General features: G+C 37.7%; 1 protein-coding gene across 1 annotated transcript in view; it reads right to left on the reverse strand.

Moving 5' to 3' along the window:
- Positions 1 to 15770, reverse strand: part of ATAD2B (ATPase family AAA domain containing 2B) — an 86736-nt gene that overhangs the window by 29684 nt on the left and 41282 nt on the right. Inside the window, exons 17-23 of the mRNA XM_035322030.1 lie at positions 13776 to 14087; positions 10477 to 10609; positions 8297 to 8483; positions 7444 to 7629; positions 6459 to 6594; positions 5948 to 6144; positions 3234 to 3393 (exon numbers count right to left, since the gene is read on the reverse strand). Coding sequence (XP_035177921.1) covers positions 3234 to 3393; positions 5948 to 6144; positions 6459 to 6594; positions 7444 to 7629; positions 8297 to 8483; positions 10477 to 10609; positions 13776 to 14087 — 1311 coding nt within the window. The remainder of the gene's footprint in view (positions 1 to 3233; positions 3394 to 5947; positions 6145 to 6458; positions 6595 to 7443; positions 7630 to 8296; positions 8484 to 10476; positions 10610 to 13775; positions 14088 to 15770) is intronic.

The raw sequence follows: 15770 nt of genomic DNA on the forward strand, positions 1-15770 counted from the left end.
ACAATGAAGGGCAAAGAAAAGTTCTACAAAAAGCTCCTGGAATTTTATGGCGTTGTATGGAGGGGTGGGAGAGGAGACTGGGTAGAAGCCAGTTTTGAGTCTCAGTACTGCATATAAAAACTGGTACTCGTCACCCTTCCAAACTGAACGGCAGAACAGAACCAGGCACAGCATGATTCTTCTACGAACTCATGCATGAAAGAAACACAGGCAAGAATATATGCTCAGATTTTTAAAAAATTGAAATTTATAGCTTAAATAAACAGTTAATGGATTTGAACGCGTATAATGCTTACTCAGAATAGAAATGATGTGCTGTTTCATTCAGCACTGTATTCATACAAAAACCTCAAGAAATCTTACACGCCTGAAGAGCAATATATCATCTGTCTGTGACAATGCAGAGGATAGAACAATCTTTCAATTACCTTCTCCATGAAGAGAAACTCCAACCTAAAACTGAACAAAGAAATAGCCAGATCCCTTTGTCCCAGCTCCGTCCCAAAGGCAAGAAAAACTAAAATAGCCCTACTTTGGTTCCCTACATGTATTTCCAAAAAACTGTTTGGACAAGATCAATGAAAAGTTCTACCACTAAATGTTTCCCCAAGCTGTTTTTGCTGCGTTATGTTTCTCCCACACTGAACCATAGATTTGTGTTATGATCCTGCATAGATCTGACCTTTGAAGTCTGTTCTTTGGAGGCAGAGACACTGGAGTAACTCCCTGGTGTGCCAGAGAGAAGGGTGCTGGGGGGATGCCCTCCATAGGGTGGTGGAGCACCTTCCCTGTCGCTGTTGGGCAGAGGGAGGGAACCAAAAGGACAGGAGGGTTGGAAGTGAGTCCCAGTTCAGCGTCACAGGCAACCCCCTTCCCTACCTACCTCACTTCCCGAGGTGCCCCTCTGTAATAGGTTTGAGGCCCTAGATCCTGAAGAAGTTAAGTGACGATGTGGTTAGTACGTCAAGCTATGCGTTTTATAAGCTCATTTTTATTGTGTCCAGTTCTGGGCCCCTCAGTTCAAGAAGGACAGGGAACTGCTTGAGAGTCCAGCACAAAACCACGAGGATGATTAAGGGAGTGGAGCATCTCCCTTACAAGGAAAGGCTGAGGGAGCTGGGTCTCTTTAGCTTGGAGAAGAGGAGACTGAGGGGTGACCTTATTGATGTTTATAAATATGTACAGGGTGAGCGTCAAGAGGATGGAACCAGGCTCTTCTCGTTGACATGCAATGACTGGACAAGGGGCAAGGGGTGCAAGCTGGAACATAGGAGGTTCTGCTTAAACATGAGAAGGAACTTTTTCATGGGGAGGGTGACAGAACACTGGTACAGGCTGCCCAGGGGGTTGTGGAGTCTCATCCTCCAGAGACATTCAAAATCTGTCTGGACACGTTCCTGTGTGACCTGAACTAGGTGTCCCTGCTCCGGCAGGGGAACTGGACTAGATGATCTTTGTGATTCTGTGAAAATTAACCAAGCCCACTGTTTCAAATGGTCTAAGAATGAGAACAAAGGATGTATATTAATGCCAGTTTTTCCCAAAGCCCATCATTAAGTCACAAACATATGTCAGCTGCATGCAGGAGGTACGGCTCATAGTCCTCACCATCTCAACAGGCACTTTTCAGAGACACCTCAGAGAAATCCCAAGTGCCCACCAGGGCTTTGATTAGTTCACATCAATTACACATTAGAAGTCCTCAAGAAACATTACCAAGAACACACTGAACCTTTTGCTGAATTTTATCAGTTTTTTTTTTTTTTTAAGTTGTAATGCAAAACGCATCCTATATTGAAGAAATAGTTACTTTTCTGCAACTATGAGCTAGCACTGGGTTCAAAAGGCACATGAAACAAGTAAAACACAACTTCAGGCATCACAACCTGACAACAGTAATTCTTCTCACCTGACACTGGCATTGCAAAGCTAAGATCTGACTTTACAGGAATTACTCCGCAAAACTTTTTTTGTATGAACCTGCTTGAAATTAAATTAATTCCATATCAAATCACACACAAACTGCAAAGCCACATTACGATAGTAAGCGCTGATGTCTAGAATTACAACATGATTTTGAAAATAACTGAGCGTATCGGTGTTCTCAACATTCACTTTACAGCTCAGAAGTACATGAAAAAGGAGAACAGGAAAGAAAAACACAACCGAGAAGTTAGAGAAATAATTATACAGAGTACTACCCTAACCGGAAACCTAACGTCTGTTAGCAAAATAATTAAGTCTAACAACAGAACTACAAGGAACTCATCTGTTGATCAACAGCAAATTTCAAAACCTTCTATTTGACTAGACTCTACTATATATATAATCCATATAGAAGACATTTGCAGAGCCCCAATAAAATCAAAAATTCAAGAAGAAAAATATGGGCAATCAGGCTATAACCTGGTAAAACGATTTCTCAAAATGCAATAAGATCTTTTGAACTCGTTTTAAGTGAACTTTTCAATGCGTTGTACTGCATTTGCAGAAGGACTCGGATTTCCAGGTATCACAAATATTAAATACAACTACATTAAAGGGCATTCCTTTTGCATTTTAAATGTCTTATTGGTGATTCTGGAAGCTGCCAATTGAAAGGCTTTCTTCTGACAATGGGTGCTGTAAGGTAGCCCTTGCAAAAACTACATAGTATGCTCCTTCATCTGTTTTGAGCATGAGCAGCTTTAACATGCATTTTGTTCTATAAATTTTAAACTGAAAGCACAGCGTGACACTTTGTCAAGACAATAGCTTCTAAATCTCTTCTAACCAGCTGCAACTGACTTCCTTGCCTGATGATTTATCTTGCTTTATTTCTATCCCCAAACAGATAGCTCTTAATTTCTGTGGGTGCATTTCATATCCTAATCCAATAAGGAAGTAAAAGCAGACCACTGCCAGACTGTGTGCAGGATTCTCTACAGAGCTCTTCAAATTACACTGCTTTTTTGTTGCATATACAAAGCCAATTTGCTGAAAAGGAGCAAATTTAAAAGGGAACTACAAAACCTATTTTATTAGAAAACAACTCTAAGTGCTGTAGCTCTTAAAACGTCCCCCAGTGCTCCAAATGACTTAGAACACTAAAAGCACAGACCCTTAGGAAATTAGCTTGTTTATACTAATTGTTATATAACATACAGCTTATTTAGATGTTCAAATAGTAACCGAGTACGTGACTGAATACCAGGCTTTCAGTTTAGGTAGGCTGAAAATGAAGTAAATCTTACCTCCAGGATCTTTGTCTGGATTGTACTCCAATGCATTGCTGCAGATCAGATCAATATCTGTTAGGAAATCCTTGGCTGTTAAATAGTTGTGTTTATCAATTTTGGTTATTACCGTTGATAGGTCCATTGGCTCTTTGATAACTTCAAGGTAATCTGAAACCTATAATCAAACAGCATACAGAAATGACACAGGACCATATCTGAACATTGCCATTTTCACATCTTTACACTCTTACAAATTCCACACACACAGCTCTAATACATTAACTAAACACAGGTTCACTAATAAATAAAATTTATGCTGAAAATTGAAGTCTTATCAGACTAAATAAAACAAAGAACTTCCAAAATTACTGTTCCTGCAGTAGCTCACCAATTTATCTTTCAAAACAGACTTAATGGTATTTTTGAGACACAGCATTTTAACTGTGGTTTATTTTTTACAGAGTTATAACACTGTATTGAGCTAGAAAGGAAAAAAGAACCAGCCTAACTCAAAACCTAAGAAAAACTAGCAAAACTAGGGAAGCTGTATTTTATTCACTAAGTTCTCATTAAAGCGAACAATCAAATTATAATCTTTTAAGTATATTCTGTTAATTAGTTCCTACAACCCCCTGTATAAAAACCAAGTCAGGTTTTATTGATTGAAGACATTACACTGACTTTACAGAAGGGCAGTCTAAAGAGAAAGCATTGTGTCAGAGTTCACGGATTACTACAAGCTTAGCTCATAAATGGAAATTTAGCATCCACTAGGGTACACTGAAAAGTATTTAACATAATTAATGGTACCATGAGGGGCTAAAGTTTGACAGTCAAATGTATCAGCACAGCTGCTGTAACAAAGTTCACCAAAAAAAAGCTATGAATTTGTTATTTACTTCAAGGAAGAAACACCTTAGAGTTGCATATTTCAATGCAAATAAGATTACAATCAATTAAAAATACTGGCAGCCTAAGGAGCAGCATTGTGTGCTGCTTTTGAAACCACCCATGTATGATGGTGGCTGCCAAAACACCCAACAGTTGAATACATATTCAGATCAAACAGCAATGGCTCTGCAAGTTTGTTTTTCAAAAAGTATCTGTAGATATTCACACTAAAATATATTACTGACATGAATGCTTTACTTCAGTGGAGAGCAGTCTATCACCAATTCCTTACATACACAACTTAAAACTTATGATGAAAAATTAAGATGGCAGTTTTCTATTTTTTTTTTAATTCAATGTAAAACTCTCCTTCTGTCTCTCTCACGATGATAATTAGTTCGCTGACTGGAAAGCCAGCCATGGGCTTCCTCTTCTCGTTAGCTCATCATCAAAAAGAATCATCACTGGAAACTGTAAACATTGCTGTTGAATTAGTCAGGAAAATCCCTGACTTGTCACATAGCAGCATACGCTCTGCCATGCAAGCAGGAGTGGAACGAGCTTAACACATTTCCTCAGAAAGTCGAGCAGACAGGCTCTTGTACAAAAGGATAGATCTGTGCTTAAAAGCACCAAGTGGGACAAAAAGGATTACATTTCATTTCTAGTGCTGTCATATATCAGCAGGATTTTTGGCAAGTCTTTAAATAACAAATTCACATTTCATTTCTCCATCTACAAAACCAAGACAGTGGTTTGTTCTGTTGTTTTTTTTTGTTTTGTTTTTTTCCCATGCCCCTATTCAGGCATATTTTGACTGCAAGATCTTTGGGGGAAGAAACTACCTTTACTGTGAGTATAAAGGGGTCCCTACAATGGACCTCCTAAGCAGTTTCATAGTAAAAACTGTGAATCGTTACAGTGTGAGCATGGTCAGAGGAGTAAGCTGCCACGTTCAAGAGCTCATCAGTCTTTCAAAAGCAGTTACACAACATTGAGGAGAGCTCACATTCAGAGGACTGCATGGGACAATAAAAAGATGCCAGTTTAGTCAATGTGGAATTTACACTGCAAATCTGCTTTTTACAATCCTGTACTCTAAATGTCCCATATTTGTCTCTTAATGGCTTCCAGAAGAAGCATCTCTCGAGAAACAAACAACAAAAAGAACAACAACAAAAAACTAACTACAAAGCTTGCAAAGCTTGCAGTGGGCAAGCATTTGATTTGAAAGTCAGGCTAAACCATATTCATTTCATACACTGGCATCTGAAAATAGATTTGCAGATCGAACTCTCGTATCAGTTAGGTGCATACACTCCACATTTGACCAGATAATGCCTTATAATATGCTACCATCTGCAATTAATGGCATTTACAAGCATTACAGCCGTAATTATTCAACAATACTATTAACGCTCAATACGTTATGGAACACAGATCACTTTCCCAATGTTATCATGCATATAGGATTATTATGTTGCAAAAACTTTCATTGAAGTACTTTTTCATTAAAGTACTGAAGTTTTCAAATATTTCAAGACTACTAAGTAGGGACAGGAGTGCCCTTTTTAAAGGCTGACTTCAGTTAGAAAATCGACAGGAATGGACACACTTTTTCAATAGGTCACTGGTACAGCCAAAGAAGATGCTTGAACTGCTTGCATCACAGTTTGTGAGGCTGTGACTATCTCACCAGCTAAAACCGGCATTCTAGGTAGAAAAGATTATGAATAAAACATTTGTTTTGCTTATTAACTTATCCATTTCCCTTTTTAAATTGGTATTATTTTTCTAATAGTTTCAACTTCATTGTTTGCACATTACTGAAACAAGACCTCTTCAATATCCACCGGTTTGCTGAAGATGTTAAAGCGTTTGTCTGTGGCCAGCCTCTTGGTAACATCCCTGAGAAACAATCGCAGCTCTCTCAACGTGTTCTCTTCCTGGTCCTCCATTCGCTGTTTTTCTGCTTCTGACAGCTCACGGGCAGGACAGGGCAGTGCAAGCGGAAGAACTTCCATAGCATGAAGAGCTAGGGAAAAAAACAAGTCAGACAAAAAAAATATTAACAGTGTATAATGAAATTTGGGGTGACGTTATCTTAAAATACATTTAATCTGCCTCACTGATACACCCCTAGACCCCAGTTCTCCATTTTATAAAATGGATAATCATAAGTCCTCCAGGCCGCCCTCAAAGTAACATGCAAGAAATTTATTCTGGGCACTGAAACACCGTCACATATTATTTATGGTGTCATTTACCTATAACTTTTGAAAAAGTTAAGTATCACAAAACAAAACACTGAGATCACATTATTATTGGTTTGACTGTAATTTAGTTTACCAGCCTGTTTCCTTCTTGGTGGGGGCATTGCTGCCTCATCAAGAATTAACCCTTTGAAAAACTGTAATCTGTCTTCTTCAGTTGGTCTTTGAATATAAAAAACCTCTTCATACTGGATTCTGAAAATACATTTCACCTAGAAAGAAAATAATGCTACATGAAAATCAAGCCTCCACTCCAAACCACATAATTAGCGATCATACTAAAACACAAGTCACAAACTTTTCAAAATTAACTACAGGAAATAAGATAGTAAAGAAGACAGAAGATATAGTGAACTCCACCCAAAGCTGCACACAGCCTAGGGAAAACAAATGCATGTAGTTCTCACAGAATCTACTGTAATAACTAAACTCGTAGCAGCCCATGATCCTAACAATGGTCAACTTTGCAGTAAAAAGAAGAGAAAGAGTAGGTGAATAACTAAACAAAATATTGAGAAAAAAATAAAAAGGGTATTTATATATGCGTGTATATATATATATATATATATATATATATATATATATATATAAACTTTCTAAGCTTCAGAAATGTTGACTACAGTTAAACCTTTAAACTACATGAGCACGTAGTTACACTGGAGTATATTCCCAGGCAAATATTACACTAGCTTTGTCCAGATGTGCATTTGCAACCAGACATGTTATGGGAATTCCATCTTTGCCTTCAACAGCAGACTGGAGAAGAAACCCATCATGGTTCCCTTATAGGAACACTGTCACTTCTAAACAGCAAGTGTAGTTCAAGAACTACCCTGTCTGCTCAGCTAAGTAGAGTGGAGATTATGACAATCGGTAACAGAAGTTCATCCCTCATTAAAGAAAATTACAAACTTACAAACTCTGTATTAACTTTACATTTTCAGTTTGACATATTTTTAATTAAGTGAGAAAAACAGTGCAAAACTATTTTTTTTACATGACCATAACTTGTCGAATAGAACACACATCCCTAATAATGCTTCCTTCCACAATAAACTTACCTCTTCAGGCAATTCACTATACATGGACTCAGAGGTAGACAGTAGAAATATAGGGGAAAAAGATGGTATATCTTGCAGCAAAGTTAGAAAAGTAGCTCTCACAGTTTCACTGACAGCTTCCCACCAGTCACCAATATGAGGCATGTAAACAATACTCGGTACTGTTCTTCGAGCTTCACGAAAGATCTAATTAGAAGAAACAGTGATATTTAAACTAAGAAATTGTTGTTATCCCTGGTGAGAAATAACATTTTTGTGGACTTGGAAATGATTCATGTTTCTGGTATTTTGTAAATGAATGTTCCAGTAAAGTAAAATTATCTAATGATAAAGGCTTTCTAAACAAATGCTTGTGACTGTTAGCTGTATCATTCAATTATTTTACGTCAACATGCAAGAGACTACAAAAAAACTACTTACCATGTATGCTTTAAAAATTCGTTAAGACTGAACAGTCAAGATGAAAATTAAACTCATTTGCAATCCATGAAAAATCAACCACACAGTTTTGAACTCTAAAGCATTTAAAACTAAGTAATTGAGCATAAAACCACTGCACACCAATTTATACACAAGCTAGTAAAACTGAGTACTGGGAACCAAATACCCAGATTCAGCTTCCTTGACATTAGGTATGTGACTAAGGGGTCAAGTCAGAAAAGTAATTACACTCATTCATCAGAGAGATCTGAATCACCCTCTAGAGACCCTTTTATTTTAAATATTAAAATAAAAGGAGCCTATGAAAACCTGGCTTTTATCTAACATTCCAGTTAGCCGCCTTTATTTAGATGCAAACAATCTGTTCCAGAATTACATAATTTATTCATCACAAGAGAATTTGAAATGTCACCTGTGCACACGATTCTTCAGGCGTTTTGGCACTGACTGAATAAAGTGCTGGCAGATCTAGCCTGTGTACAGAGAATTTTTCAAGAGTGTGCAATAGTGCTGGAGCAAGGTGCGAAGTTTGACCCGAACCCCTCTCTCCAGATAGCAGTAATCTTGGTCTGTAAGAGGATGGCTGGTGATAAGCTGACCTGTAACAGACAATAGTTACAATTAATATGCCAATGTTATCAATGGATAAATATATATATATATAAATATTAAAACTCAATTGCAGTGTCATTTTAATAGGCTGGTTTGGGGGTGGTGGTTGTTGTTGTTCTATTGGTTTGGCCTTTTTATTTATTTTTTAAAGAATCCAAAAGAGAAGCAATGAACAGTAGTTTCCTACAACAGCCTAAAAAGATTTAACCAACTAGAGAACATCCCAACACTACTCCAGCTGTCAATAACTCCAACTTAATTTTTCAACAATTCTATTCAAACTCATCTGCAAACCTATACAGGAATTAAATTCATACAAATGTGGATTATAACCAGTTTATTCCAAAGCAATTCCTTGATCATATAATCAGACTTTCATGTGAATGGACTTTTAGTGAAGTTATCTATTTAGTGATGTCAAGTTCAGTCCAAACTACCAAAGCACCTCTACGGTAGCCTGAGGAATCCCAGGTTCATGAATTCATCCTTTAACAACGCTAAAGGAGATTGCCAAGAACGTAACATTTCAATACTTTACTTAAGAACTAGGACTTGAAATAGGCCCTGAAATAATAAAGCCATTATTTACACTGTTCTTTTACTCATTAGATTTTCAAACGGAAGAAAGATTTTAAAGGAAAAACTGCAAAGCTAAGCTTATTGTAATTTCTGGTGTCAATAATAAATCCTACGGAGTTCATGTAAGTATTTTTGTTTGGTTGGGTTTTTTGCCCTATTTTGAGGATGCGTGAAAGACAAAGAGAAGCGTTCCGTTTTTCCATGAAGAGTCTTTTCCGTTTATAGTAAATTTATTACGAAATAATACAATTAATTTGCATTTTCTCTCATTAAGGCATTTTTTATCTGAGTATCAATCAGCTTGTGCAGTCAAACAAGACCGAATGGTTTCATTTTGAGCTAAGTATTTGCTAACTGCTGTGAACAGAGCTGACCCCTTTGGCTTTTCAGTTCTCATAGTGGAGGTTACACACATAGATGACAATCATGAATACTCACTAAGATACACTGTCAGGATTACTTATTTTACAAAAATAAGCAGAGTCTTTCAGATTATTTTAGTGAGACACATCCACACAAAATATATATTGTTTTTCTGTTCTCATGTTCCCCCTCCCTCTCTCACAACAAAATCTTAAAGTATTAAAACTCTTGACCATGCACCTCTGGGAGAACTTAAATGGTTTGTAATTAAAACCTTGTATTTAAGCTCAGATTTCCATAATTGCTGTTCTGGAATCATTCTTTAGCACACAAAAAAAAATGTAGCATTTTTCCACAAGATGGCTCTACTAAGCAGTAGAGCTACCTACTGCTGAGCAGTTCTCCTAACTTCATTTTCTTTATTAAGCAGACTGCCCATAGAATATTGTCTAAAACGATTCTAACTAAAAACAAAAGAAATATTACTTTATCATTGGTAATTACTGTAGCTGATCCAATTTAAACAGGAAAGATTCAGCCAAATTTCACACACACTTTCCAAATTCCCATGAAAACAAGGAAAAATGTGTTAAAAACCCCAAAAGCATTAATTACATAACCTATCCAAACAGCTGCATACACCAAAGCTCAACAGTACTTCAGATCAAGAAAAAGCAAACAATTTGTACTGTCATTGCAACTTTTCCTACAAAGTAAACCTCTAAATCTTTTCCTCCAAAATATTCCCCAATACCTCTCATTCACATTTCTTAGTCTTTCAAATCAACATCGTTACAAATAGGGAATTAATATTAAGTTCCTTACTTCTAAGCCACATCTGTCTGTTGCAAACTATTTCTGATTGCCCCACCTAGGATGTGGCCCTTCCTAAAACCATTCTCATCCAAGAGCTCTTATTTGTACACTTACATGTTTCTATCCCATAAAAGCACTGCCAACACCTCTTTGTTACCTCTGCTGAACTAAGAATGCCATCGTTTTATCTTTCTGGTTAGAGGCACTTAGAGAAACACTCACATCGTAAAATGAAGGTAGGGTTTATGTATAGCAGCTGATGACTGTTTCTTTGGTGATCCTGAGTGACAGCTCGTCTCAAAAATTGATGAAGTATTCTCATCTTCACTATCATCTAATATTAGACTTGGTACATCTGTTCCAAGAAATGTATTAATTAGAGGCTTATTACTTATACTCGCAACAAACAAGGAAAGGCATAACAATTTTCTTCAAGTAAATCATAACACATTTTCAAAAGTATAAAAAAGCGTTATAACTGTCTAAATATCAAAACACAAAATAATAGATACTTCAAAAACCAAAGCAAATTAAATACTGTAGAAGTCTAATCATAATTACAATTTACTTTTAAACCATCAGGCAGAACAATTTCCCAAATACAAAAAATGTTTAACTTGTTATGAAATGCTTCCTTTAGTTTAATTTCACTACTAAAGTCTTTTCAAGGCTGAAGTTATAAAATCTGTAATTCCTCAGATCATAGAGAATTTTGCACTTCTTTGTTGTAAGTGCCCAAATTTTTAGATGTAGTTTTCTTCCAAAATTACTCTCAGCATAATAACCTGGACCGTGTGTTTTCTATCCTCTGATAATCTGCCAAACGTATCACGCTACTATTTATCACAATCAATGCAACTAATCCCACATTCATATCCAATACTTCAATCGATCTGATTCCTTTTCTAATATATTAACATAATGAACTGAACTAATATCTATATAGCCCTTCAGAAACGAAAAGCTAAAAGACTCATCACATTCTAAAGACAGCCTAGAGGGATGAAGAACTGAAATAAATAAATAAATAAATAAATAAATAATTGGCATTAAATGAAAACAACCAGTTGGCAGAAGACCCACACGTTTGAACATTAGGTTCCCTTAAATTAGCTACCAAAGCTGCCATGGGATGAAGACCAGACTGCCGCAACGAGATAATGGAAAATAAAACCTTGTGAGATCTTTGCCCCTTGGAAAGGAATTGGGTTGACGTTACCCTAAATAAGCCATTCTCATTCCCTTAGGAAACCAGTATGCATGGACAGGGTGAAAATGGCCAGTAGGAACAGAGCAGATAGGAGACCTCCCATGGAATAAAATGCTCTGCAATGGAAGGGCAGAGCTTCTGAGAGCTGCTCAAGAGTCCCAGCAGCACATTGGTGCTGTGGGGTGACCACCAGACCTTCTAACAGCAGCTCAAGGTGGCCACAGCCGCTTTGAAAAATGGACCGCTGTGAAACAAAAGCATGAAACAGAGAGATCTGAGAGTTATTCCCAGATGGATCACCCACCACATGCTTTACCTGATCTACATGAAACCAGGTACTGCTACCCTGACCGAACGACCACCACAGAAGAAAGGAATCAAGTTCAAGGCAGCATTGATGGTGTTGGATGGGGATGCCATCTAACAGCTATGAACATAGACTTATGGTCCCAGGAGGAATTGTTTAGAGACATAGGTTCCCGTATTTAGCTGTATGATGTAAGAAATTGGATTCAGACTAAGCTGAGCAGAAATAATATTCTGCTGGTATCGGGAGGAGGACATGCCAAATCCCTTGGTGATGCAGTCACACTCAGAAATGTAATGAAGACTTGCAAATCCCCGAAAGTAGCCAAAACCAAAGTCCATAGCAGAAAGTACCAGATCAGAAGCTGCTGGACATCTAACTCAGGGCAAAGATAAAAGCCCTTCAAATCAACTGGACATAAACATCCCAATTCTTGGCTCACTGCAGACCTCAATGGGCAGAATTTTTGCCAAACCAAATGCAGACCATAAGCAACATCCTATGTTTGTGCATCAAATATTCTGAAACAGCACTTTATATCAAAGGGAAGCAGCTGTAATTAATTCTTTATCAATAAAAACAGTCTCCAAACTGGGCATTACCAACAGGCTACAAGTAGAGTGGGAGGCTTGGGTTTCAAGAGAGCCTAAAGCAATCTAACCATGGCTGCAAGCTAGCGCACTTCCCCTGACCCACCACCATACACTCCCAGGCCCCATCTCATGCCAGGTCCACACTTGCTGACATCTTCAGCTATCCCCCAGTCAGCAGAAAAGTAACCCAACAAAAAAAAATAGCGTTTTCGGACAAGCTGGCCAGCAAAATGATTTCATGAAGGGCCTGACACGTCCATGAAGTACAAGGGACAGAGCAAAAATGCACAGCTGGGCTGGTGGAAGTGCAGCCACCAACACAAGGGTCAGCCTAAGCTCCCAGGGCTGCAGTCTGAAAGCATGCTCTGGAATAGGAAAATAGGAAAAAAAAAAAGTTATAGCTGTTGCAGATTTGCTTTATGATTAGGCTATTTTCAAGTTAATTACACACAACCACAAGACTGTTATAAAGTCGGTGGGGTGACGGTGTTCGCAAATAAGAGCAATAAAAATATGTCACAATAAATAGTTATCAAAAACCAAGGTAACTTCTTCAACATTTAAATACCAAGAAGTGACCAGGGTAACGACTGAAGTACAGCCCTGCGAACACAAAACACGGAGCCCACTGACTCACTGCCAATCAAAGCAGTCAGTCGCATTCCTTCTTACTCTCTGCTTCCTCAACGCACTCGCGATGCTCCCATCGCAGCAGGGTTCTGGCACGCATCAGACCCCTCAGTGCGTTGGATTTTACTCACTATTTTGGCAAAAAAGCAAACTTGACAGAACAGCAAATAGTTCTCAACTTGCTAATGCAGCAGAATCAGCTCACAGGATCAGAAGTGCATCAGGCCCCTCTGAGGGGAGGAAAGCCTCAGGACTTTCTCATTATCCAGCTGATGACCGTGACATAGGCTCAGGTATCTTGTCTAAGCACACGCTCACCTGCTGAGCTGTGAGCTCCCCACACTGTTTTGCAGCTTGCTTCTGCCCCAGTAACAAGCAAGGAATTGTGGACAGGTAATTGACACTCAGCACAGGAACACTGTTTGTAGGTCCTAACATGCTGAGCAAGTCTCTCATTATTTTCCTTTGTTCCACCACCTGATTACACCCCATTATTTCTCATAGTTACATTTTAAATCACTCAGGGGTCTTCCTTTTTTCTAGATGGCACTCAAGCCTATGGGATATTGGGCTATACAGGATAGTTTATCAAATGCCTCAGCAACTAGAAATCAGCAAAAACAGCTATGAAACATCCAAGCAAATGGTACTTACATTTGAATAAAACACTAAGGCAAACACACATCAGGCCAGAAATACAGAAAAGCCAGCTGATTTTTTTTTTCCTAAATTGAAACATGATTTGCAAAACAAAGCAAAAACAAACCAAAAAGCCACATACCTTCACTTCTTTCACCCTGGCTAAATTCAGCATGAGGGAACACTTTGTGTAAAACCACAAGGAGGTTAGCGAAGGTACGTTCCAACAGTGGTCTGATCACAGGAGATAACGCATGTCCTGAAGATGTCACGGCACGTTGGGAAGCAGGCACAATATTCTGCATTGCATGATAAAAATCTTGCGCACTGAGAACTACTGAAGAAACATCAAGCTGTAGCTTCTGACTGCTCACATAAATCTGGGGATAGCGTCGTCTCAGGGCAATCAAGGCAGCCTCAGTGCAAAGTGCTTTTATGTCAGCTCCACAGTACCCTAGTGCACAAAAAAATAATATATATAATATATATCTTCCATGAAATAGCACTGTTGTGCTGCACACATTTCAAGCACGCCCGAAGCTGAAAACAATCAGTAATACTTCGTTATCAAGGTCCACAAAGTATCTGCCAAAATATGTCAGGTTGTAATCCAGTGACAGTGCTGTATACCAAGAAATTATGTACAGTTACGTTGAAATATAGCCAGAAATGAATCCTGTATGAAGGTTAAAATGACCTATGTTTTCACTAGATCGTGTTTATTTTCAGCCCATTGTTTTACTTCTCTCACTCCTTTTTTTTTCCTTCATGTTGTCTGAAGTATGTTAGCCATTTGTAACAGGTTAGCCCCTCTTTGTACTTTAACATCTCTGTACGAACTTTTTGTTTTTAAAAAAGCCAACTAGTTTTGTTATACTGGATGATCATCAAACTATTACAGAATGAGAAAATAACCAGTATAAAGAAAAACTGTTAATGAGTAGAATAAAGAAGAGAAGAATTCTCAGGTTAAAGGAAATATAATAATATGGACTCTTGGAAAAATCTGAACCCTTACAATCAAGGAAAATCTTTCAGATTTCTTACCGTTTCGTAATTTTACTCATATAACCAAAGACTAAAAAAAAAACTACTAAAAAGCATTAGAACTTTCATTCAGTCTAGCTTCTAAATATCTACAGGTGGCTACCTATAACTGCTTAGTCATCATTATTGAAAAACAGATTATCAAATACTGAGAGACTTAACACCTCTGTGTCTTTTGCAGAGCTAATGGTTTGGGGTTTTTCCCCAGAGCTAAAAATTAGATCCCAAGTTTTCCCATATCTCTCAGCAAGAGATGTTAATATGGCACTGTATTTTGTAGCACAAAACTCCGTCTTTCAAAAGAAGTAAAATATTATTCCAGTGGGAGAAGTCTTTTAGAGAATTACAGTCGCTATATATAGGAGAAGGTAGTACGCTGTATAGACATACCATCACATAGGTTCATGGTCTTGCAAAAAAAAAGAAGTGCTAAAAAAGTGCTAAAACTGCTAAAGAAGCTAATTGATCAATTCCTTACATAAATTGTTCTTTTTTTTTTTTTTAACCAGACCTTGCCCCCTCCCCCCACAAGGTGTTACACCATTCGCACTTTTTCTATGCCACTTTTGTGTTGGTCTTTTGGCAGCACCAAGTCCAAAATGGAAGCCTGCCTTGCTTCTCTATTTATCTGCTGGTGTTCTTTCAGGGCTACTGGCACGCGGTTTTACAAAAATCAATACAGCAACAAAGAACGAAGTTGATTCTGTACATTGCACTGAAAAGTAAAAACCATTGCAATTAAAATAAGGGAGACAATTTTCCTTTCCTATCTTCCAGATATATTAATTTGGGGGGATGATAATAAAAGATGCCAACTTTTCAGCTATAAAGATAACTCAAAGTGGCTGAGACTTAAAATTTAACCTGAGTTTCTCATATATATACTTGAGCATAATTCAGGAAACAAGAACAGTCACACAAAAAACACCGTATCAGAATCATTACACAACTTTTAAACTAAGCTTTCCATTTTCATAGAAATGTTAATAGCTGTAATTGTGTAAACTTGACCTGCACACATTGTGATGTTACCTAATCAGCAGCTAGCAATTCACACTCTCGAGTTACCTTAAAATTAAATATACACGTT

This window comes from Oxyura jamaicensis, chromosome 3, assembly GCF_011077185.1.
Source record: "Oxyura jamaicensis isolate SHBP4307 breed ruddy duck chromosome 3, BPBGC_Ojam_1.0, whole genome shotgun sequence".
Taxonomy (NCBI): Eukaryota; Metazoa; Chordata; class Aves; order Anseriformes; family Anatidae; genus Oxyura; species Oxyura jamaicensis.